This window comes from Lissotriton helveticus, chromosome 3_1, assembly GCF_964261635.1.
Source record: "Lissotriton helveticus chromosome 3_1, aLisHel1.1, whole genome shotgun sequence".
Lineage (NCBI taxonomy): Eukaryota > Metazoa > Chordata > Amphibia > Caudata > Salamandridae > Lissotriton > Lissotriton helveticus.
This window is the reverse complement of record NC_136061.1, coordinates 277,477,768-277,504,630: the sequence shown is the minus strand read 5'-3', so window position 1 is coordinate 277,504,630 and position 26,863 is coordinate 277,477,768. Positions and strand designations below refer to the sequence as shown.

Sequence of the window (26,863 nt, the reverse complement as noted above, 5' to 3'; positions counted from 1 at the left end):
GTGTATAAAACACTTTTAAAATACCAGTTTTTACTACAGTGAAAGTGTGTATATAAAACCCCTTTAAATATCAGTATTCACTCAGTGAATGCATGTGTATAGTATAAACCCCTTTAAAATGCCATCTTTACTTCAGTGACTAGCTAACTTGCGTTGTCGTGTAAGCAGCTGTTTTATTTGAATTTTGGGATGGATACATTAAGCATGATTTGCAGAGGAGAGAGTGGCGTTAAATGTGGGATATATATACAGTTTGAAATCAGAGAGTATGTGCAGAAACTTAAGATCAGGGAGGTGTCAAGGTGCTGCAGGAGAGGTGCGCGTCAGGACAATTTCAAACTCGCAAGGAAGCTTGGTGCTCTCATTCGCCATGTGTGATATGCCCCCGGGCAAGGGTGGAGAGGGACGGGCTCTCAGCGGGTGGCATTTCGACCCATCCTCATATAGCCCCTCCACAGCTCAGCCTCCAGGTGTAGTAGGGGCATCGCATCCACAGCAGCGCAGGGGGAGGGAGGAAGTAGGCGCCGTGATTTAATGATGTGCTGGGGTCTTAAACGCCAGTTGTTTATTCTGCAGATCGGCCCCCAGGCGTGTAAATCCCTGGTGTCAGCTTTCCCTCTATCTCTTCTCTAATCTCGAAGTTTGAACATTGTGAACCCTCTATATGCAAACAGCTGTGTTAGAGGGAGGCGCACTACCCTACAGCTGTGGGAGTTGGGAGGCATACGGGCAGTTATGCGGCACTACTGTTTAAGGTAAGCCCTGTATAGTGTGAAGCCCCTTATGCCGTCTTTAGGGAAAAGCACATGTTTCAGTAACCAATTGTTTTTTATGTATGCATCTGTGCAACTTTTATGGTTTTGTAAATATAAACCGAATAAAGTTTATTGACTGATTGACGTATTTCAGTACTATGCACCCCTCAGCACATGTATCCCTTTCCGCCCCGCCCACTTCCTCAGACACACAATGACCGCCATTTTAGCACGACCCTCCCAAGGACGGGCGGAACCGCTCCTGAAAATTGTGCACTCAACAGGGAGCATGGAAGGCCTGAGGCATTCACCCTCTACGAGCGAGAGGCCGGATTACAGGCGCAGCAGCTCAGCCATAGGTTCAGCAGCCTCATTTGAGTGCAAAATCCCTGAACGGATTACTGCACCACACGCGGCGGTAGCCTGCTAAACCACATGTTTTGTGTGCAAGTGTGGAAGGGGATGCGTACATCCGAGGGTGTGGGAATGCACACAATATATACAGAGGTGGGTGTGGCTGGTATGCATGGTGCACTAGGCGCCTACAGATGTAAACAGGGTGCCCGTGGCATGTGTAGGCTCGAGAATGATGCAGACGACCTGGACAGAGGCAGGTAGGCAGGTTGCACATTGTGTACAGACAGAGGCAGGTGTCGTGCACCTGTTATGCAGAGATCGATGTATGTATGCTAAACATTATGTGTTTAGTTGTAAACATAAGGCATGCGTCGGGGGCACATACTACGTAAAGATGTAGGTAGGTAGAACACACACTCTGTATAGCGTAGGCGCGGTGCACGCAGTGTGGACAGTGCTTAATTTGTAAAAACAATAAGTGTCATGCCCTCGTGAGGAGGCCATTGCAGATTGCACTACCTATTGCCCCTGTCAGCGCTGCCAATAAAAGCACCAGCACAACTGTGTGAAGAGCAGCTGCTGTTTGTGCGTTTTATTGACTCCTGTTTCTTCCATGGAGACTCCTTTCTATCCTCCTAACGGTATGCTTTAAACTACTACACACATAACAATTGCAATTCGAACAACATAAAGGCACAACATATCACATACAGTCACTCAATAAGACATAGCTAAAATACAATACATTTAGCAAAGCAAATGGCTTTAACTTAAACAAAGGCGAGACCTATTGCATTTCCAATGCTTGTTGAAGGACGCTCAGAAAGATGCTAGAACTTATCCCGGAGCAACTAAAGAAAACCCGTCATGCAGTCTTTGATAGTCTCCCATCTGGACTATGGGAACTCCCTATACCTGGGCTCTGCCAAGTATGTGATTTAAAGGCTCCAGACGGTGCAGAATGCAGCAGCCAGGCTCCTGCTCAAACTCCATTGACAAGCGTCATTTAGAGACTCCTTGAAACTACTCCATCGGCTTCCAATACCGTCAATAATTAAATTTAAAGCCCTCTGTATCGCCCACAGGGCAATAAATAACAAAGGCCCACTGAAACTTAAATCTTGATCTCTTGTTATACCCCCTTGAGATCTCTAAGGTCTTCCCACGCACACCACCTCAGCAACACGAGAATTAAAAAATCCAGTTGGGGAGGCAGATCTTTCTCCCACTTGGTCCCAAAACTGTAGAATGCTCTTCCGTCAGCACGGGGAAGCCTTTGGGTAGGCATGCACTATATGAATCAAATAAATAAATAAAATAAAATATGGTTGGTATAATTTCAGCCCCTTTGCAGGAGTTTGGAATTGGGTACCTGCATCGATGGCGTTGGACAGAAAGTTTATGTAGGGAATGGGAAGTAATTTAATCATCAAAGCACTAAATGTTTGTCTGGACACATGGTGTTTATGGGGCATGCTGTGAAAATACTTTTTAACAAAATGTTTACCTGCAGCGTTGCTTGCTTTTTTATTTTTGTGAACTTAGACTTGGTTTGTACAGGGTTGTGGAATTCCTATAGCCCGACGCCCAGAACATATTGTTTGGGGTCAAGGGAAACATGTTTTTTTGTGTATTTTGTCCTTGGACAAGTAGGCCCAACCTCCTGCAGCACAAACCCTTTGGCTGTCAGTTTGCAGTACCACATTATAGATAAGGGAAGAAGGGCACTGTCTGCAGTTAAGGTAATATTTTTGTCCATATGTAAATGCTGTTTACAAAACCTTTATTATTAGGGTGAGCGGTCCAAGTAAATGTTGAAAGCTCCAACTGCACTACTGACAGTGGTTCCAGTATAAAAATGTGTACACACGTTTTCAAAGTTTAGCAATAGGAGGCAATGTATAATGCTCCCAGAATGCTCTCTGATTTGATGCAAATATTTGCAGAAGCTTGAAAGCAAAATTGAGGATTCATTGCTTTCAAAATAAAATGGTCATAAAAAAATGAAAGCAGGGAAAAAACATTTTGCTAAACTACTGTAACATTGAATGTACCATTTCTTTGCAGCATCATTTAGTAACATGTGTTGATACATGCTAGTATTTCCCAAAAATATTCATAATGGAAAATCAGTGTAACCAGTTTCAATAAGATTATGGGAAACAAAAATAAACAAGCACTGGCAAAGCCAGTCGGTCTGCAATTGGTTGTCAGCTTTTCAGTTTTGTCAATGTGTGAATTGTTTTGGCATGGTTTTTGTAAAACCTTATTGGTGTGGGAGCTACCTGGCCTTCAGCCTTATAACAAACATTGGCAAAAGCAAACATAGTTTTTGGTCTCAAAAAGCACACACTGCCACAGTAGTTACTGGCACTGAACAAAACTACTTTGTGTGCGATATGCTCCTTGTGAAAGAGCAGAATGCCGTCACTCATAGTGAAGCCAGCCGATGCAGAGAGAGAGAGAGACAGAATTTTTATAAATGCAAAAGGCCATGGTGAACTTCATTTTAGCGAGCAAATATGCATGTGTAGATTTGTTCATGCAAACATCTGAATGTTTGCAAGTTCACTTTCCCTCCAACCACTTTTTTCCCAACTCTGGAAGAAGGTTTATGTCTGCCATTGTCAGGAGTACATTTCCAACATCTCTCAGTATGGGAAAAGATTAGATAAGAGCGGTTGAAAACCCTTAAAGCATGCAAGGTAGTAGGTTTGCACAGACTCAAAAGGGCATTCTAACCCTGGAACTGTTGCTTACCACTACCGTCAGCCGCAGTATATAGATCTGCGAAACGTGGCAACATCAGAGGAGTGCAGGTATTCAAACACTACTTTGGTATGAGCCCTGGCATAATCAGAGAGGCTATATCAGAGCTCTTATATAATGAGATTGCTGCCATAATTTTTTGCTGCCCTACATGGCACCAAAGGGACAAGAGGATTTTGTCACAGGACAAGTAGATTTAAGAAGCACCCTGCCCAATGAACAAGTAGATATTGTATTAAATTCTACTTGCCTGTTTGTAACACTCTTTTCCTTTTATTGCTCCAAAACTGTCAGTCTGCTAAATTACTATTTTATTTAGCTAAAATTGAACTGGAATTCTTATACTATCCCCATTTCTTAGATTTCCTAGTGGTGTGGCATGATTTAACAGTGTAGGAACTGTAAACCCAGTGTAGCAAGGCACACAGTGGCGGCTGGTGACATTTGAAAGTGGTGAGGCATAATATTTTAGTCGAAGTACACAGCGGCGAGCGAGCGTAGCGAGCGAGCCCTAACAACCTAGGGTGAGTAATGTTTGAAAAAAGAGTGGGTAAATGGTGCATTTTCAAGCCAATTTTAGAAAGCCAAGTTGTACTGTGCGCCCTTCCTGCCAGTATGAATGTCTATGCATTCTGGGCAAACATTGAAGTGAGCACAAATCAAGTTCTCCTACTCCCATTTTTATTGTTAATTAACTGCTCTTTCAGACCATTTTCATCACTCCTGACTCACCACTCACCCGATGTTTTATACACCCGAAGGACATATCTAGTCTAGTGAAACATATAAAGAGAAATAGCGGCCATTGGCATAGTACTATGAAAACCAGTTCTGTTTCAAACAAGTTGCTCTTCCTGAAACATATAGCTAGTCCAGTTTCACATAACCACTTTAATACTGTGTCTCACAGAACAAACTGAAAGGCACATGCATCGGAGTTGCTATTCAGCAGTGCTGACTGAAGACAAGTGTAGGCAAAAACAATTCCCAACAGGTATTACGTAGAGACAGTTTCAGTTATGTATGCCATAGGCATTACAGGAGGAACAGAAACAAGGAGTCAATTGATTTAGGAAAGGGTGGTATTATTCACCAAGGAACAGAAAGGATAAATTCTTTCATATGCAGTTACAGTTTAAACAGCACTGTAAAGATCAGATCTTGTGACAACCCAGTGGCACTTGGTGCAAGGTGCTATATACAGTTAGTGAGGTGAATGTGCAAGTGCTTTAAAAACAGCATTGGCGACGCATTAGACAAAATATATACATCAGTTTAAGGCTCCAAAAAACAAGTTACAATCACTTGGAAAAACAATTATTTCTATAGGAGCTTTAAGCGTGGTATGCGTCATATGATTCAGGCTGTATGGTCGACGGCGTTTCGATCCCCTTTGGTCGGGATTGTCATCAGGACAGAGTTGTCGATAGGTACAGTGATTGCAGCCAAGCAGGGATGCGTGGCTGGCGGTACTCCGAGGCAAAAATGACCGAGTGCTGATCGCGGCTTGAAGTAGGACGGCTCGCGGGGTTTGGCAGCGTCTGAGTAAATCAGGGATTCAGAAGGCAATCAGGGGCTCATCTGGCGTGGCAGCTCCCGCATTCACTGCCGTGAGCCGCCACGCCAGATGAGCGGGGGGGGGGGGTATATCCAGAGGCCGCATCTCTCCTATTGACATGTAGACGGTGTTCTGATTGTCGATGTTCGCCGATTACCAAATGTAATAATATTTGTAAACAATGAAGATGTCAAAGTATGTTAGCTGCATGTAAGGAAGCAAATTTATGTATACTGTTACACTGGAAAAGCCAATAAAACTGTTAAAAAAATATATATATACATTTTCAAGATAGTGCAATATTAATTCATACAGTTTAACTTACTCTTCTTAGGACTCTCCATGACTAGGTCCTTGCTATGAAACCACCGCAAAGAAATAGATAACAAAAACGCTAAGTTATCAAAAAGATCAGTTATGTACGTCTGATAATGAAACAACAAGCTAAGATGAAACTTATCAAAGTCTGGGAAGCGTTCAAGACACCTTAAGTTATAGGTTATTTATTGTTGCTGGTACGTTTAGAACATACATTTTAAAACTTACACTGGAAAGCTTGTTGGCAGAGATTAATGTATGCAGACACAACAACATTTTAGTGTGTTTTACGAGGTCCAAAGAGGTGTGCACTTGTTACTGGATGTAAAAGGTTAATATTACTTGAAAAGGTGGCCTCCAGAAATTCGACAACTCCCGGCCGGTCAGACCACGCAAGCACAGGCGCCCATGTTTTAGTACATACCTTGACAGGCACAGACATTCAAGGAATGCACTGCTTTATGCGCACGACCAATTACAAATACACGTGCTTCACAACACCTATAGGTGCTCTCGTACGCAGATTATTTTCAAACACAATGCAAGATTTGAGATACACAATTTTCGACAAGTACGCAAAATCTGAGTCACGAGGTTCTCCGTGTAAATATAAAGTAATTATTAAAAGGTTCATATGTTATACGTACCGCAGTCTTCCAAAATATGTAAATATAATCTACTGTTTTCACCCGATCAGAAGATATTTGGAGTCGTAAAATGTTAAAACACGTCAGCTCTGGTTAACCTGCAAAAATGTATGGTGAGTGACGACTCTGAGATCACTGTGTGCTCGGCTCCCCTAAGAGCTAACAACAGTCCCGGCTCGCATTACTTGTGGGGGCCTGGGGGAGTTTTAAAATAAAATTTTAAAGAACTTACCGGGTCCGCGCCGCCTCGGCTCCGGGGTCCTGTTGGCACCTACAGGAACAGCCGCGTCACTGCTGGCAACCCCTCTCAGCCAATACTGACGCTGCTCAAACAGCGCCAGGATTGGCTTAGCGGGGATACTCGCTGCCCGCCTTCCCATTAGGAGACCGAGGTTTGAGCCTTTGATCAACCCTCGGTCTCCTAATGAGCAGCCGCCAGCCTGAGCAGACACTAGTGCGCATGATTGGCCTGGTCAGAAAAATTCGCCGACCTTCACCAGACATGCGCACTTGTGCTGATGCCTGCCCCTGGTCTTCACTCTGACAATGCATGTCAGTCAACTGAGAGTTTACTTAAGTTCAGACACGCCGAAGGAGCTGTGGGCGCGGGCAGCTTGTGGGGCAATGCCCCAGTGCTCTAATGGACGCACCGCCACTGAAGGCACATATGCACGAGAGCCACTAAGGGGGCATTTGAAGCCAACTGGCTTGAGAGAGTAAAACCTAAAAAAACTAAAATCAAAAGGTAATAAATTGGTGTTTTTTTCTTTGTTTTAGCAAATCTATTACTGGCCCTATTTTTCATTTCTGCGATTAATCTAAACCTTTCCTTCTCTGCTTGAAAGAAAGTTTAGTATTGTAACTCCCCCTTCCTTGTAGACGGTAGACACATAAGTAACAACCCCCATCAGTTAAAGGAATTTTATGGATGGCTGGCAATTTCACACATTTGTGGTGCATCTGTATTGGCGGTAAACGGCAATTGTTCCCCATTTCTTTTTTTCTTCTCTGTCCCAAGAGCACATTTGTACTCTGAGAACAGGTTACCTTGAGTGAGGATTCGATCTCAAATAAGACTTGACTGCCACTCCATTTGTTTTCTCCCTTTTCGATGAAAATAGTTCTCATTGACTGCAGTGTTAGGAACATGTGTAAGGTTGGTCCACAGGTCAGAATCCACAGAAGGAGCCATACAAATCTGTAACAAATCTAGTACCTTCTCACATGTCAACTGTTGAAAAAGTGATGAAGTCCAAACTACAGCAAAGACACTGTTTTTTGTGATGAAAGTATACATGTCCAACATCCACTTTAAGTCTATTATTGATTGTCAAGAGTCTCTGGCAGAGGTAGGAATTTATGTGATAATTTAAAACACCCAAATCGTCACGGAAAGGGAAATGGAAAAACAAACGAGCTTTACGTGTGCAAAATGGGTAAGAAATATAGGGTAGACTTTCTGGCAGTCATTGTGAATGATGGCTAAGCTACCATCTTGCCTGTTCTGGTGAATTCGGTGGAATGGTTTGAACCCTGAAAGCAAGCTGCCGCCAGATCTGGTTGGGTGGTGTCCAGTAATAAACAGCAGGGAGTCCAGCAAGAACTTTTTAGCCCTGAGTGCATGCTTTGGAAGAGAATGAGCTTTGATTAATGCAGAGTTTAGTTGGTGGTTGGGGTGATTATTGCCTGTCATTGCCTGTGAGTGGAAAATGGAATTAGTGGATAGGTAAGGGAAGTGCAGAGAGCTTTTTTGAACTCTTAGAGAAGTACTGGGGATGGGGAAGATGAATCAATGGCAGCGGTAAACAGCAGGAATATCATTAAAGGACCGTCAGTGTTTAGTGAGAGTTGAGCGTCACATGAATAAACTAGCAGATTGAGAGTTAGTCTTGAGATGAGGACTCGAGTCTGAAAGTGGGCAGACAGAATGGCTGTCATTGAGCATGAGTGGTGCAGAGATTGGCTTAACTTTTGTTTGTTTGCTGTGCACCCAAGGCAAATGTGGTTGGGTCTAGGACGCAGATAATGGAAACCTGTGCCGTAGAAGTAGCAGTGTCGGCGCATAGCTCTTTACTGGAAAGTAAACTGTTGTGATTAAATAACTAACAAACTAAAACATGAGAACAAATCCATAAAATGTAAAATGGGATTGAGCTGAGCTCGACCCGAGAACAGTGCGAGCCAGGCAACTCGCTGAATACATGGAAAACAAAGCGTTCCCCTTATAGTAGCCAGAGGGAAGTATTCTTGTGAATCAGTGACAAGTATTGAGCGTCCTTGCACCCAGGATCTCTATATGGCTACCTGACATGGAAAGTGAGTTTGCCAAAAAGCTCAGAGCCAAACAATAGAGGAACGAAGCCTGTGATGTAGAAACAGCAAGGGGCAACCCAGGGAGTCTAGTAGAACACACGGAAGATATCAAGGGTCTTTTCAAATTTACACTATGGTCAGTACCTATTTTTGGTATCCGGACTCATCAATACCGAAAGGTTATCCAGAAGGTTACAGAGGAGAGAGAAATGAAAGATCAAAGCAAAAGAAAGAATACCCATCAGCCCACCCATTGGCGGAGCTTCTTCATCTGGGTTTTAGTGGAAAGATGGTGTCCGCTAGACACTTCCTCAGAGTGTTTCTTGAGGATTGCTAGTGTCGGATCATCAAGTCAGACCATCAACCAAAAAATGAGAGTTTTTAGGCTGAAGGGGCAAGTTGCAGTGCTCAGAAAGTGTGAAAAGTATAAACAAATATAGTGGTGATATAAAAAATACCTGTTTTGATGTCTAATCAAGCTTTATTAGAGGCGACCATCAAGACGGCATATTTAAAAACCGAGTGAAAATAGTATGTAAAGAATTACTATTCATCAAAGATTGTAGTTGGTCAACATGTTTCAGCCCCCACGGGCTTTCATCAGGACCTATGATGTACACTACTGCAACACTTACCACTAGACGTGATAGTCAGTGTAGATTATGTAGACCTACCAGTTGTGAAGTAGTCTCATATTTTAATTTCAAAACCTCTCCTATGGAACAGGAAACAAAAGAGAATATACACAAAACAGAGCAAGTGTCAAAATTGCAGGAACGCATCTGATGTGTTATGCTATATGTCTCCACATATCGTATATTCCACTCACCCATATGTGTAGGGGGGAACGACCTCACCTCGCCTGGCGCTCGCTCAGGACAAAGAGGCCACGCACTGGATCAGGATAAAAATATGAAACGTATGTGACATGTGTATATTTATGCCAAGTTGTACTAGATACAATGGCTATGTGACTTAAGATTCATAGTTCAAAGGCAGTAGAAACAAAGGCAGAAATACAGGTCTTAGGCCTCAGTGACTTCAGGACTCTATATGAGTAACAAATTCTAACATGCTCAAATAATAATTGTATTTCAAAAGAAGAGATGAATATGTGCTACATCGAACATCTCTCAAGGTTAATTACCTATGAGCAAATATTCAAGGCAAGATGTGTCCTACAACGGAATCTAAAAATGTAAAGACTTGCAAAGTAGCACACCTCTTGGATATAGAGTATCTTATGTCTAGAAAGTAACCCACCGATAACCCAACAGCACAACTTAACACAGCCCTCACTCACCTTTCCGTCGTTACCTCGGTCTGGCATCTGAGCCGAGGGGAAGGTGGCGAGGCTGTTTGGAGCTGCGGGTTATATCTCTCTTAGGCGGACCAGATAGAGAGCCCTCTACATAGTCGGTGATGCGATGATTGGCTCTACATTTACACCATCTTTCCACTAAAACCCAGATGATGAAGCTCCGCCAATGAGTGGGCTGATGGGTATTCTTCTTTTGCTTTGATCTTTCATTTCTCTCTCCTCTGTAACCTTCTGGATAACCTTTCGGTATTGCTGAGTCCGGATACCAAAAATAGGTACCGACCATAGTGTAAATTTTAAAAGACCCTTGATGTCTTCCGTGTGTTAATATATTGTTCAGTTGGGGGACAAGATATAAGCAGGTCTATAAATACTGATTCCCCTTGGACCCCTTTTTCATATTCTTGGTTTTTGGTAGTCTAGTAGAACAGTCAAAAACATCTAGTCCTAAAGGTAGTACAGGTATGATGTGACTTTGTCTCATTCTTTTGTTGTGTTCGACCACTCCCTTTTGGCTGTTCCAACTGACCCCTACCTCTTAAGACCTTATTTTAAAGCTCTTACTAACATTAAAGGGTAAATAGACTATGGCTTACCAACCCCTTCATATTGTCAATTTACTAAATGTGAAATCATTTCTTCCATCTCATCTGTATCGCAGTATAAGTCTGTACTGCAGCTGTGGTTCATCTCAAGTGATAACGTTATGAACCATGCTACTTTTACTAGAATAACGTAAAGTTTTTTTGCATTTAAAATACTGTCTTTCTCATGACCAGAACTATTCCTGTAGCACGGTTTACCAGAAAGAAAATTGTTAGGTTGAGCTGAAAAATTATGTTCGAGACATATGATCGGCAGATACTACACTTAGCATTAGATCGCCACCTGGTGTTGGGCTCGGATGATTGCATGTTGTTGTCATCTTGGAAGAAGTCTTTTGTGGTCACGAGATAGGTGACTCCTCCCTTGGACGATAGTGAGCAAGGGCATCGGATCCATCGTTAGATTGTTTTTTTCCGCCACTGGGTTCGGATTAATTTTTTCTGCTCTGGCTACAAATAGACTTTTCAAGTACTTCGAAGCGCAAAAAACTTATTAAAACTTTACCGAACTACTTTCGATATCGACTAACATCAATTTCGACTCCATCAGCTCGATTCCGGTCTTCGACGCGGGCCGTTGGGCCTATCCATGCCATGCGGCCTACACCTCATGGAAAGGATGGCATTCAAGAGATGCCCCGGGTGTGGAGCAAAGTTTCCACACAGTCACGAGGTCTGCAACCTGTGCTTATCGCTAGAACACAACGAATCCAGCTGTACAGCCTGCACGTCCTATTGATCCAAGAAAACCATCCGAGCTCGGAGGGCCCGTCGACACGACATGCAGAGATCAGCTCCGGTACCGGTGGATATCTTCGACGAGGAGGTTCCGCTCGTTCCCAAAGAAGATTTTAGATGATCTCCAAATCGTATCAGAGGCAGACGACTCAGATGGCTTCATACCATCGGGTCAGCATGTGAGTACTACTGCCCCTGCACCACACACAGCACCCAGATCGAAGGCAAAGGTCAACACTCCGCCTAAAGGGCCCAGTCGCGACCGAAAAACCACTTCGAAAGCCCCGCCATCGAGCCCGGCTCAGAAGAAAGTAATTAAGCTTTCCGGTAGCTCTGTACCGAGCAAGTTGCACGTGCCGATCCCACAAGCTCCCTCGGCACCGAAACCGAAAGAAATCTCGGCTCCGAAACCGTCGACTTCTATAGACAAAGGTATGAAGCCAGCGCCCGATGCCTCGAAGCCGACGAGACCAGCTTCCACTCCGAAGCCATCCTCTTCGGTACCGAAACCGACAAGACCGGATTCCGATGCGCCCAAGCCCTCGAAACAGCCTACGACACCGAAAACAACACCTTCTGTGTCGAAAACTACGCCAAAGGACATTGTAGCACCTCCTAAGGCTAAAGACAGACAGCAACCTCGTCCAGAACCGAAAAAATTGGCGCCGACAAAGGTTCCACAAGGAGAAGACCTTTTCCAACCAGATCCTCTGCAAAAGAAGATCTACATTGACTCAAAGACAGTTCATGTATCCACTATACCACACAAGAAGAGGAAGGCAGATGCAACACCCACACCTGTGGTACCTGCCAAGAAGAATGACTGTGCCACATCTCCTATGCACCCTTCTTCTCCTATACTTCCTTCTCCTTCATCTCCTGTTCCTCTTAACAATTCACCACAGATTTCTCCTCCACATTCTCCTCTTCTGTCTTCACACTCAACTCAAAATGATGATGAGTATTGTGTAGGGAGAGGGATAGACACAGATAAGCCTTTCCCATACCCTGTAGATGATACAGACTGGGAGTACCCAAACCCACAGGATGTGCCAGATATTCCTGACCCACAGTCATACCCATCAAAACCTTCTCCCCCAGAAGATAATATTGGTTTTGGTCACCTGCTGAACAGAGCTGCCATTTACCATGGGGTCACTATTCATTCTGATGAGGCAGAGGAAGATTTTCTGTTAGTCACATTTGAACAATCGCAAAGGTCTGTTCAAATTCTTCCCATGATTAAATGGGTCATCAAACATGCTCCGGAGATATTTAAAGACCTTGTACGTACTAGGATCCTAAACCCTAGAATTGAGAAAATTGAGAAAAAATATAGACCTGCACCTGCAGATCCAGCCTACATTAAATGACAACTACCATTAGATTCACTAGTTGTGTCAAATGCTAGGAAAAGGGCAAACTCACAAACTTCAGGTGAGGCACCCCCACCTGACAAAGAATCCAAAGTAATAGATGCTTCAGGCAAAAGAATAGCTGCGCAAGCTACCCACATATGGCGTATACCTAACACACAAGCCCTCCTTTCACGATATGATGGGGCTCATTATGATCAGTTAGAGAAACTACTAGAACATCTACCTGACCAATATAAGGCGCAGGCAAACAACTTTATACAAGAAGGCAAGCTAATTTCTAATGCTTCAATCAAGTGCGCACTAGATGTGGCAGACACTGCATCTAGAGCTGTAAACACTAGTGTCCTACTTAGAAGACATGCGTGGCTACGCATTCAGGATTTAAACAGGAAGTGCAAACTACCATTTTAAATCAACCATTTAATCAAAATCAATTGTTTGGACCAGAGGTAGACACAGCACGTGAAAAGATGAAGACGGATACAGATACTGCCAAATCAATGGGAGCTTTACAGTCCACACAAGCTAAAAGTTCCTTTTATCGCTCCTTCTTCAGAGGAGGTTCCAAACAGACTGGAGCAGACAATGCAACATCCTTCAAATCTAACACACAAACCTCCTCTAACAAGGGATATTTTAGAGGAGGATATAGAGGAAACAACAACAAAAGAAGAGGTTGGGGTAACAACAATAATCAAACCTCTTCCACCACAAAACAGTGACTTCCCTCTGCTCCCCCGACAGCATTCCACTCCTGTGGGGGTCAGATTATCACAATTCCTACCTGTCTGGACTTCCATCACAACAGACAAGTGGGTAAGACAAATTATCCAGTGTGGCTACTGCCTCGAACTTATAGCAACCTCTCCACACATACCACCCAGGCAGTGTCCAATGTCTGCAGAACACCTTACTCTGCTCAAACAAGAAGTTCTGTCACTTCTTCAAAAGGAATCAAAAGAAATAGTTCCTTTACATCAGCGAGGAACAGGGGTTTACTCACTGTATTTTCTAATACCCAAAAAGGACGGGACACTAAGACCAATTCTCGACCTCAGGCCCCTCAATCATTACATACAATCAGATCATTTTCATATGATCACTTTACAACAAGTGCTCCCACTGCTGCAACACGGCGATTTCCATACAACACTAGATCTAAAGGACGCCTACTTTCACATTCCTATACATCCTGCTCACAGAAAGTATCTAAGGTTTGTACTGGAAGTACAACATTATCAGTTCAAAGTCCTTCCATTCGGAGTGACAACGGCAGAGTATTCACAAAGTGCCTAGCAGTAGTAGCAGCACATCTCAGGAGACAACAAATACATGTCTTCCCTTATCTAGACGATTGGCTCATAAAAGCCAAGTCATTCAATCAGTGTGTCCAACACACACATCAGACAATTCAAACATTGCACGACTTAGGGTTCATAATCAACTACACCAAGTCGCACCTGCAACCCTCTCATATACATCAGTATCTAGGGGCTACAATAAACACGTCTACAGCTCTAGCGTATCCCAGTCCAGCAAGGATACAGAACATACAAGCCTTATTCACAGTCTTCCACCATCAACACTCTCTTCAAGCCAGAGTGTTCATGAGACTAATAGGCATGATGGCATCTTGCATTTTTATTGTGCCATATGCAAGACTGCAGATGCGTCCGTTACAGGAATGTCTAGCACGACAGTGGAACCAGGCTCAAGGGCAACTAACAGACCTGGTGTTGGTAGACAGCCGCACAGATCACTCTCTGCAGTGGTGGAACACCAAAAACTTGACAAAGGGGTGGCCGTTCCTCGAACCGGTTCCACAAATAGTACTCACAGCAGACGCATCTCTCACAGGATGGTAGCCCATCTCCTACATCCTACGACACAAGGACAATGGACCATTCAACAAAGATTGTTCCATATCAACCATCTAGAGCTGCTAGCAATATTCTTAGCACTCAAAACATTACACGTACAAAACAAAGCTGTCTTAATCCGGACGGACAACATGACAGCTATGTATTATATACAAATGCAGAGGGGACACACTCTCTACAACTGTCCCAGCTTGCACAAAACATTTGGAGATGGGCCATTCCACAAAATATATATCTGCTAGCACAACACCTTCCAGGAGTTCAAAATCAGATAGCAGATCTGTTGAGTCGGCAGACACAACAAATTCACGAATGGGAACTACATCCGCAAGCTCTTCAACCATTTTTCCACAAGTGGGGTCATCCAGACATAGATCTGTTCACCCGCTGTCCAAGTGCAATGCGATATGGATGAACTGGTCAGGCAGATTTGCGTACGCTTTTCGCATCTACCACTAATACCATTAGTAGTACGCAAGCTCAGACAACAGTCTCTCAAATTAATCCTGGTAGCTCCCACATGGGCACGCCAACAGTGGTTCACCACACTGCTAGAACTCTCTCTAGTTGCACACCAAAAGTTATGCCTCACACCATCTCTGCTAACGCAGAACCATGGAGACATCAGACATCCAGACCCAAACCAACTGAATCTGGCGATCTGGCTCTTGAAGTCTTGGAGTTTGGTTATCTTAACCTACCACCAGACTGTATGAACATCATTTAATAGGCCAGGAGACCTACTACCAGAGCTTGTTATGCTGCTAAATGGAAGAGATTTGCCATTTATTGCAACAATAACCAAATTGATCCCCTGGACACGTCTCTCCAGAATATCATTTGCTACATTTTACATTTACAAAGATGTAACTTAGCATATTCATCCCTACGCCTGCACCTTGCAGCAATTGCAGGGCGTATTTACAAAACAGACAACATCTGTCTCTTTTTAGAGTGCCGGCTATTAAAGCAGTTATGGAAGGATTAAAAAGAATCATTCCCCCTAGGTTACCACCTTCTCCAGTGTGGAACCTAAACGTTGTTCTCACAAGACTCATGGGACCCCCTTTTGAGCCTTTACACAAATGTGAACTGCAATTCCTCACGTGGAAAACAGCTTTCCTTATTGCTATTACCTCTCTTAGAAGAGTAAGTGAGATACAAGCTTTCACAATACAAGAACCATTTTTACAACTACATCGTAACAAAGTGGTTCTAAGAACTAATCCTAAATTCCTTCCAAAAATCATTTCTCCCTTTCATTTAAACCAATCTGTAGAGTTACCTGTTTTTTTCCAAAACCCTGACTCTGTAGCAGAAAGAGCTCTACGCACACTAGATGTTAAAAGAGCTCTTCTCTACTATATAGATAGAACTAAATCTTTCAGAAAAACAAAACAATTGTTTGTGTCTTTCTCTCCACCTCATAAAGGCAACCCCATCTCTAATGTTGGAATTGCAAGGTGGATTGTAAAATGTATACAAATATGCTATCAAAAAGCAAAACGTACATTAAAAGTTCCTCCTAGAGCGCACTCAACACGCAAACTAGGAGCCTCTATGGCTTTCTTAGGGAACATCCCCCTAGAGGACATATGCAAGGCAGCAACATGGTCTACAACACACACCTTCACTAAACACTACTGTGTTGATGTGCAAGCCAAGCAGCAAGCTGCAGTAGGCCAAGCTGTCCTTAAAACTCTCTTTCAAACTACGGCAACAGATACAGGTGACCACCGCTAGGGGAGACACTGCTGCACAATCAATGCTAAGTGTAGTATCTGCAGCTCATATGCCTCGAAAGGAAAATGCTACTTACCAGTATGCATCTGTTCTTGGCATGTAGAGCTGCAGATTACTACACGCCCTCCTGCCTCCCCGGGACCTGTATCTGTTCCAAGTTTATCTTACTTAGATGCACACGTATGGACATCTTTTTCTTTACTTCTACTAACTCCATAATTTCCCATCATGGCGAAAAACAATCTAAGGATGGAGCTGATGCCCATGCGCACTATCGTCCAATGGAGGAGTCATCTATCTCGTGACTACAAAAGACTTCTTCCAAGACTTCATCTGAGCCCAACACCAGGTGGCGATCTAATGCTAAGTGTAGTAATCTGCAGCTGTACATGCCAAGAACAGATGCATACTGGTAAGTAGCATTTTCCATTCTTTCCTACTGGCCCCTCCTTGCTATAGTATTGGTTACAGAAAATAGGCTTGCTAACCAGGAATATTTTTTTGTTGAAGGGGCTTTATGTTGCAGTACTTTCTGCACTGTCTTACTTTTTTAAGCAAGGTTAATGTGGCATATCTCCAACCCCACCAACATTCACATACCATGATCCACGCTACGGACTGTTAGTGTTGAGCGGGTTTATTTACAGCACCCTACCCCGAGCTCTTGTTTTGGGACACTATCAATCGTTTACACATAGCAAGTAGAATTAACCTTTTGATGACATGCTAGCCCATGTAATTGTGTTGGGCAGTAAGTGTGAAGCCATATAGTCTATACTACCATAAGGCATGAGCATAAAGTGAGTAATATTTAACCCATCCCAAGGTGTCTTTATTTCAGTTTTTTTCCTTGATTGATTCATTGTGAGTCTTGACATCTTTTTCGTTACAGGCTTACAAATGGTGCATTGAAGCCATGAAGGAAATTTCGGGGAGTCTTCCTGTCAAAGTAGTAGTTGATGTTTTAAGACAAGCTTCAAAGGTAAACCTCATTTATTTTTAAATAAACCATCAGTCAGTAAAGACTAAAGGATTGGCATTTCACTTAAATCACAACGATTCTGTACAGTTTTTTTAATTGTTTTTTCAAAACACAGGGTGTGGTGGGGGGAGGTGGTTGGGGTCTCTAGAATGGGAAGGGTTTACCCCTCTAATATTGCAGAAAGGTAATAAGACACCCCGCTCAGCACAATTTTCAAAGATATATATTCAACGGACTTATCTCAATGGTCAATGCTGCAAGGCGGAAATTTCAAGTTATGTCACAATTTTATTCGTTCCTTTGAATTCCTTTAACATTTCATAAAGGATTTTTAGTTTTACCGCTGATTAAGATGGTTTTTGTTTGTAAGAAGAACTTTTTTTAATGGTATGTTGAATGAATTTAAATGGAATGTCTACAAACTCAGTCCATGTATACCATATGTCCCTCTCTGTTGATGTTGGTACGGCCATCATTCGTTTTAGCTGCCCACCCTTCCAGGCATGGTGACATAGGAGTTTTTCTCTGAACAAAAATGTTTTCCAGGAGAGAACTTTAAACCTGGTGCCTGGCTGGCAAAACAATAGTGCTGTGAAGAGAGCTGCCATGGTGATGGCTCCTTTCACAATACAGATATCACCGCCGGGCAAGTGGGGATCTCTAAATAGTGCAGACAGTCTTTCGCCCCTCTGGGAGACCAGAGTACCATTCACCAGTTTCTAAACAAGGCCCTTTTTTCTTGTAAGTGACCTCTAAGGTGGTAGCTGCGCTTAATGCCATGCAGTTTTGGTAATATCTTCCAAGGCAGATGGGGCCCATCTCATTTGCAAAGTTAATAGAAATAATCTGCAAGATGTTTCATAAAAAGACGTGGAGCGAGCGCATAACATTTGATGTATATGGCCTGTAGTCAATAAACGAATCTGTATTCTTCAGCCAAGACCCTGTTTTAAGGGCAGAATAGTTTTCAGGTCCATCTTTCTAAACCTCAGGAAAACTCTGCCACAGCAGGGAAACATTTTTCTACCATGATCAAAAAGAAAAATATCCTCACGAACAAAATTATTTAGAAAACTTGGTCGATTTTAGGAGGCATCTATGAAATGGCAGTGTACATTTTTACACTTTGGTAAATAATGACATGCCGCATAGCACACATTGTAGAATACATCAATAGTCTGTCAGTCACTTCTGAAACATAAGTACTATGGTATACAATTAGACATTAATGAACACCTTTTACACCAAGAAATAAGCTTGTTACTAGAATATAAATTATATTCAGCCTTCTGAGATCACAGAAAAGTCACCGACCCACAGTGTGTTGGTGCTATAAAGGCAGTTTGGGAGGGTATATAATGATCTTGTTTTAGTCCTTCGAAGTTGCATCCACCCGGTCGTGTTAATACGCAAAAAAAAAGAACCCATGGTTTTAGTTCTGGCTTGGTCACCTCCGGCTGCAAGGAAGCATGTGCTTTTTCAGAAAGGTTACACCATACCGCACCGGACCTTTAAACCAGCACACAGCGACCCACTTTTTGGCTGAGAGTAACGGTACGTTAGCTGGTCACCTAAATGGTTTGGGAACAGCTGTATGCAGAGACGTTTTTTAAGGCGTAGGCAAAGTGAGCAATTGCACTTCGTACCCAAGCCAGTGCCTCCACCACTGTACACTCGGTAGTTAGTGCAAGTGTGGGGTTGTCTATTAGTTGAGGTATAGGCAAGTAGAGTTGTGTGTACTCAGTTTGTACCATACGCCATTGGTATATGCATGAACAGTGCTGTTTATAAGGAACCCTTTTCCACTAAATCGGTTTCGGCAATGATGTTGTGCATGCAGGCTAGTAGAAAGTACCATTATATTGTTGGTATGCAAGGTTATGTTGCTCTATATCTTTTACCGAGAATCTGCCTTTTTTATTGGGTAGAATCATCCAATTTTGTACTTGCTTACTGGTCCATATCAGCTGTGTCTACCCAGTTTGTACCATGAGCCGTTGGTGAATGCAACTGTGCCTATTCGATCCATGGGGTATGGCACATGCTTAAACAGTGCTGTTTATAAGGAACCCTCTCCCACTGTATCGGTTTTGGCAATTATGTGGTGCATGCAGGCTAGTAGAAAGTACCAATATATTGATTACAGAGCTGGGGATGCAAGGTAATGTCGCTCTATATCTTTTACAGAGAATCTGCCTTTCTCATAGGGCAGAATTATCCAATTTTGTACTTGCTTACTGGTCCATATCGGGCTTGATATGATCGTATAAATATTAGAAAAAAAATTCTTTCGAAGTGAGATATGAATGTTTTGAATAGATGCAACAATTTGAGGGATTACTCTTTTTATCAGAGGAATTCTGCCTACTAAGGATAGTGACCGGCTTTACCACCGTTCGACTTGTGTTGAGAGTTTATCAAGCGCAGGGCCATAATTATCTTTTAAAAACGTTTTCTTTGGAGATGTCAATTTTAATGTTAGTGCATTAAATTGAATTTGTAATACACGGAAGTGTGTATTGCATGTTCACAGGCATTGCATAGGGCATTTAAAGGGATTTTCCACAATTTATTTCAGTTTGTTCATCCCAGAGTCTATCCCAGAGCTTATAACTTTTCTAATTACTGGCATTTGACTGACCTCCAAGCGCCTAATGTACAGTAAGCTTTCATCAGCATACTTTGACACTCTTAGTCTCCTATTAGTGAATGATAGCCCCTGTGGGAGTAAAGCTCTTAAATATGGTAGACCATCGGCTCCATCACTATGGGAAACAGCGCAGTCATCAAAGGGCACATGCCTGGTGCCTCTGCTAATTGTGAACTGCTGCAACAGGTGACCGTTTATTCTGATACTCGTCCCTGGTGCCGTGTATACCAAAGTTGTGAGAATGATCTGAAAGAGACACGTTAGTGACAGATTCCTTACCTTAGAATATCCCCAGGCATCAGACTGGTTCCGGAAAGTTTTGCTTAGCAGTACCCCTGCCGCCGGTAGGTGGTTTCCTGCAGCTCCGCGTCCGTCACTGGCGTCGTCAGCGCCGAGAGTACTTGGGCGCCACCCATGCGCGCTGACATCAGTTCTTTCTTTTTCCGCGCCAGCAAGCGGCGATCCGGATTGAGCACGTACCTTAGTCACTTTTTGACTACTCTTTTGAGACTTTTGTATCCCCCTTTTTTCTCCTGGTGCACGTAGAGATGCCTGGCTTTAAGTCTTGTGGGACGTGCTGCCGTAATATGTTGGTGGCGGACCCCCATGATGTGTGCCTCTACAGCCTGGAGACAGATCACAACTGCCGGGACTGTCGAGCTATGACCCCGAAAGCCCTGCGGGAGTGGCGTTGGAAATTGCTGGAGGTTCGGCATTCGTCACACCGCCGTTCTGGGTCCAGGGGTCGTTCCCGCGACCGGAGCAGTCGCTCCTCAGGCTCCAAATCTTCGCCTTTGGATTCCGGTAATCGACACCATTAAAAGAAGTCGAAGAAGCGTGTTCGCTCTCCGACTTCCACCCGTCGCTCCTCGGAGGCGGACGAGGGGGACAGGGGCTCCGCCTCTGCGGCTCCTCTGGAACCAGGGAGTCCCGCGGCCTACTCGCCATTCTCGGGTCCGTCAGCGACTCCCGAACAGATGCAAGAGTTTCCTGTATCCAGATACTGCTGGCCTGGCGGCTCCGCCACCGGCTCCGGCGCCACAGGATCCAACAACGCTGGCTCTGGTCCCGGCGCCACGAGGTGCAACACCGCTGACTCCAGCCCCGGCGCCGCCCTCTGCTCTACCCCCGGCGCCGCACTGGGTGTTCCGGCCTGGGATCCGAATTGGCTCCCGCCCAGCCCCGGCTGGCGCCATTTTCGGCACCGTTCCCGACGCCGTTCGTCCCTTCTCCGGCTCTGCCGCCGTGACTGGCTCCCTCTACGCCAGAGGCAGACGATGACTGGGACGGGTCCGAGGACCCTCTTGCCCGGTAATGTGGACGACCTGGAAGACGCGGGCCAACTCGGTGTTTCTTCTGACCTTGAGTTAGCCTCTTCTCCGCCTACTATGGAGGAGGGTGCTTCCTACACCATGGTGCTCCGTCGAGCTGCAGAGGCTCTCAATCTCGACCTCCCTACAGTGGCCCTCAAAACCAACCTCCTTACAGAGGTGCTCCAGAGGGCGTCCGCGTCGTCGGAGCAGCTGCTCCCTTTCAGTGAGGCACTTACCGAAGTTCTCTTGGGCACTTGGTTGCGGCCGGCCATGGGGCGCTGGTGGATAAAAACGGCGCCAGGTGTCACCGCCCGGCGCCTGGTGATCCTGCCTTCTTGACCACTCACCCTACGCCTGAGAGCCTGGTCATTCAGGCCTCGACATTGCAGAGCGCCTTTCCCACGGCTCCACCGGATAAGGACTCTAAAAGGCTGGAACAATTTGGTAAGAGGTTGTTCTCCTCAGCCAGCTTAGGCCTGCAGTCGGTTAACAGCGCCTGCTTGTTGGGCCATTACTCCCATGCAGTGTGGGATTCCGTTGCTCAGGTCTTGCCTCAGTGTTCTGAGGAGGTCCTGGCTGTCCTTACCCAAGCGGTTGCTGAAGGTAAGGATGCGGCTAAGTTTGCCATCAGGTGTGGTTTGGACACCGCTGTTTCGTTGGGCAGGGCGATTTCCACGACTGTGGCGTTGCAGCTCCACGCTTGGTTGCGTTCGACTGGGTTCTCGCCCGATGTCCAGGGCTCGCTCATGGACATGCCCTTTGATGGCTCCCGCCTCTTTGGCGATAAGGCCGACAGTGCATTGGAGCGCTTTAAGGACTCACAGGCCACGACCAAGTCCTTGGGTCTTTCTACAAAGAACCCTGCCACTCCAGAGTTTCGTTCCTTTCGTGGCCAGGGCAAAGGCACCCAGGCACGCTCCTCCAACAAGCCAGTGCAGACCCAGACCCAGAGCGGCCGCGGCTTCCGCAGGGGCCGGTCTGGGAACCAGTGTGCGGGTCAGTCCACATCTACCCTCGCTGCTTCTACCTCTAAGCCTTCCTAATCCGAGCTTCAGGGAGCACCCCACGCCGGTGGGTGGCAGGGTCCGCCACCACCTCCACCACTGGCGCGAAATTACATCGGACAAATGGGTGCTGCAGATAATCTGCCACGGTTACTCCCTTCCCTTTCAGTCCTCCCCTCCAGCCATGCCACCACGGTGCCCCCGCGTGTCGGGGAATCATTTGGCTCTTCTCCGACAGGAAGTCACGGCCCTCCTGGCCAAGGCGGCCTTCAAGTGCGTCCCCGGTCAGGAAGTAGGGAGTGGTTGTAACTCCCACTTCTTTCTGGTCCCCAAGAAGGACAAGGGGGCCTGCGCCCCATCTTGGTCCTCTGGGACGTCAATCGCTTCCTCCGGAGGGAGAAATTCAAAATGGGGACCCTGGCTCAGGTCCTGGTAGCCCTCGACCCTGGAGACTGGATGGTAGCGTTGGACTTGCAGGACGCTTATTTTCACATTCCCGTCCTGCCGGCCCACCGGCGTTACCTGCGGTTCATGGTAGACCAAGAGCATTTTCAGTTTGCCGTGCTGCCCTTCGGCCTTACCAGTGCCCCTCGGGTGTTTACGAAGGTGATGGCGGTGGTCGCGGCTCATCTGCACAGGTCGGTGGTGTCAGTCTTCCCCTACCTCAACAACTGGCTGTTGAAGGCGGGCTCGCCCCAGGCAGTCGTCAACCACCTCCAGACTATGGGCGACCTCCTGCATTTGCTGGGGTTCTCCATCAACGTGCCGAAGTCGCACCTGACTCCCTCTCAGAAGCTCCCTATCATCTGTGCGGTTCTGGATACAACGCTGTTTCGGGTTTATCCTTCCGAGCAGTAAGTCCGGGATATTCAGGCTATGATTCCGATCTTTCAGCCTCTATCCTGGGTTTCGGGCAGATTGACTCTCCGGCTTCTGGGCCTGATGGCCTCCTACATGCTGCTGGTGACACATGCCAGATGGTATATGCGGGCTCTGCAGTGGGACCTGAAGTTCCAGTGGGCGCAGCATCAGGGCAACCTCTCCGATCATTTTCAGATCTCGGAGAGCGCTGCACGACTATTGCAGTGGTGGCTCACGAATCGCGATTGGGTAAATGGCAGATCCCTCTCCCTTCCCCAATCGGAGCACACAGTATTGACGGACGCGTCCCTCCTGGGGTCGGGAGGCCACTTGGAGCTGCGGGCGCTCCAACTTGCACTGAAGTCATTCCTTCCCTCTGTCCGGGGAAGTGTGGTGCAGGTGTTCACGGAGTACACCACCACCATGTGGTATTGCAACAAGCAGGGTGGAGTGGGGTCCTGGACCCTTTGTCAAGAGGCTCTATGCCTCTGGACATGGCTGGAACATCACGGCATCACCTTGGCGGTTCAACACCAGGCGGGTTCTCTAAATGCCAGGGCAGATGAACTCAGCCGCCGGTGCTTGATGGATCACGATTGGCGTCTGCACTGGGACGTGGCGCAAGGTCTCTTTCTGCAGTTGTGAGAGCCTTGGTTGGATCTGTTCACCATCGAAGAGGACTCGCAGTGTAATCGGTTCTGCACGTTGGAATTTCCAAGGCGGCACTCGCTCAGAGACGCTTTTCGTCGCTAGTGGATTTGCGGTCTGTTGTACGCCTTTCCGCCTATACCACTTCTGCCCAGCATGGTAGAGAAGATCAAGCGCGACCAGGCCCAAGTCATACGTGTGGCTCTGGACTGGACTCGAAGAGTATGGTATCCCGGGCTACTCAGTATGAGAGTCGATCCCCCGATCAGTCTGGCTCTTCGGGAGGACCTTCTGTCGCAGCGGCAGGGGAGAGTTCTCCACCGGAACCTGTCCAGCCTCCACCTCCATGCGTGGAGATTGAGCAGCGACAGTTGACACCTTTCAATCTTCCTCCCGAAGTCTGTGATGTCATTCTGGCAGCCAGGCGTCCCTCCACCAAAACGGTATACGCCTGCAGGTGGAACAGGTTTGTTGCATGGTGCACAGCAAAGGCTGTGGATCTCTTTTCTGCTCCTCTTTCTGAGGTCCTTCGGTTCCTCCTATCTTTGGCCCAGCAGGGCTCTGCTCTGGGCACTATCAAAGGATATCTTTCGGCCGTCTCTGCCTTTCTGCATCTTCCAGATCAGCCTTCTCTTTTTAAGTTGTTAAGCGTTTCCTCAAAGGCATTACGCATACGTTTCCACCCGTGCTTTTCATAATGCCTCCGTGGGACTTGAATCTTGTCTTGACTTTTCTGATGTGTGCTACCTTTAAGCCCCTTCATAACTGTCTCTTACGTCTTCTCACTTTAAAAACGGCTTTCCTGGTAGCTATCACCTCTGCCATAAGAGTGAGTGAGCTCCAGGCTCTTTCTTCTAAACCTCCTTTCCTTTCTATTCATCATCAAGGTGGTTCTGAGGACCCGTCCTTCGTTCTTGCCAAAGGTTGTCACGCCCTTCCACATTGGGCAGACCATCACTTTGCCTACCTTCTTTCCGCCTCCGCATCCTTACAGAGAGGAAGAGCGGCTCCACCGCCTGGACCCAAAACGTGCGCCCTCCTTCTACGCTCTCCTACCTGAGTCGCACACACCAGTTCCAGGTGGATGACCAGTTCTTTGTTGGCTACGTGGGCGCCAAAAAAGGTTGGGCCATGCAGAGGCGGACCATCTCTCAGTGGGTCGTTCTCTGCATCAAGGCCTGTTATTCGTTCGCTAAGAAGGAGCTTCCTGTGGGATTGTGTGCCCATTCCTCTTGGGCAATGGCAGCCACTATTGCCTTGGAACTGGGCATTCCCTTGCAGGACATTTGTCAAGCAGCTAGGTGGGCCTCGCTGCACACGTTTACCAAGCACTACTGCCTTGACAGTCAAGTCCGGAGGGACGGCTTCTTTGGCCGTACCTGTGCTCCGTAACTTTCTGGTGTAATTTTTTTCACAGACCCATCTAAGGGGTTGGTATTGCTTGGGTATCTATTCTAAGGTAAGGAATCTGTCACTAACGTGTCTCTTTCAGATGCACAAGTTACTACTTGTGTAACAAAATGTCTGTTAGTGACAAATTCCTTACCGCCCCACCCATCCTCCCCGTTCTGCGAACTGATTACTAGGGTTAAGGTCATCGCTTTTAGGGCCCTAGTTTTATGCACCAATGGTTGGTATCTTGCATGGCTCTGCGTTCCTGGCGCGGAAAGTCGTGTACAGAACTGACGTCCGCGCGCATGGGTGGCGCCTAAGTACTCTCCGTGACATCATCTCGGCGCTGACGACGCCCGTGACGGAGGTGGAGCCGCAGTATGCCACCTACTGACGCGCAGGAGTACTGCTAAGCAAAACTTTCCGGATCCATTCTGACGCCTGGGGATATTCTAAGGTAAGGAATCTGTTACTAACTAATGTCTCTTACAGATATATCGTTACATAAGTAGTAACTTGTGCTTTAGGTACTTCCCAACCATGGCCTGGAAACTGTTTTCATGAAGGCCAACTGAAGAGAGTCGAATGCCTTTTCTGCTTTCAGAAATACTGAGATGTGTAGTATATTTGGGTTTATCTGATTCACAGTTGCAAACAACATTAGGATATCACATGACTTTATTCTACTTGCCAGGAACCCTGCCTGGTCCGGGACAACCACAAAATGCATTACTGGGGGGGGTTAGCCTATTGTGTTAATGCTTCTGTATACAGGGCCTCGAAATGCAGGCTGAGCTCCTCGTTGTTTGCTTTATGGAATTTATCAGTGAGTCTACATGTCTAGTGGTCAAGTCATCAGATACCATCTTTATTTTTTCCTGAATAAGTAGTGTGAAGAAAGCCTCTTGTCATCACATTGCTCCAAAGTCATAGTAAGTTCTTTCAGATATGGTATGATTTGTGTAGTATTGGTGAATGCATGTGGTGAATATAATCGCTCATAGTAGCGTATCCACATATTAAGGGTATCCTCTGTAATATTGGTTGTGTCTCCATGCTTATACTCAACTCTAAGTACAATGGTCTGTTTGGTCTGCCCTTCATTAGCCGCACCAGGCTTTTCCTGGGGTATTTTCCCCTCACTGTATATCCTGGTTTAGAGCAGTTTTCCCATTTTAACCTGTCTGCGAAGGGTCTAAAGTCAACTATCATTGTATTGAATTTCACCAGTGCTTCTCCAACTGTCTCTCCAGCAAACTTGCTCTCAAGCTCTACCAATCTTGTTTCTAGTTCATGTAACTGCCCCATGTATATGTCAAGATGCCTGCATGCTCGGAAATACTACACCATGTCACTGCCTTAAGTGCTTCCCCTAGGGTAGCATAGATGGAGATGGTACCCAGATTTAAATCCGAAAATCCCAGATAGCCTCAGCTAAATCATGTTTAAAGCAGAGTCCAACGAGGATTCTGAAAGTGGTCTCCTATCTGGTTAGTGTAGCATGCTCTGCTGTATAGATTACAAAGTATTGAATTGTCCTTCATACATCACCTAACCTTAGTAACTCCATACTAAGTTAACTGGCCTTTTGATTATAGAGGTGTAGATGTAGAGTGTAGAATTGAGGATT

At 45.7% G+C, this 26,863-nt stretch overlaps 1 protein-coding gene across 2 annotated transcripts in view; it reads left to right on the top strand.

Moving 5' to 3' along the window:
* APPBP2 (amyloid beta precursor protein binding protein 2) overlaps positions 1-26,863 on the top strand; it is a 422,870-nt gene that overhangs the window by 279,737 nt on the left and 116,270 nt on the right. For both annotated transcript variants that reach the window (XM_078679805.1, XM_078679806.1), the window contains one exon: positions 17,276-17,365. In XM_078679805.1, coding sequence (XP_078535931.1) covers positions 17,276-17,365 — 90 coding nt within the window. The remainder of the gene's footprint in view (positions 1-17,275; positions 17,366-26,863) is intronic.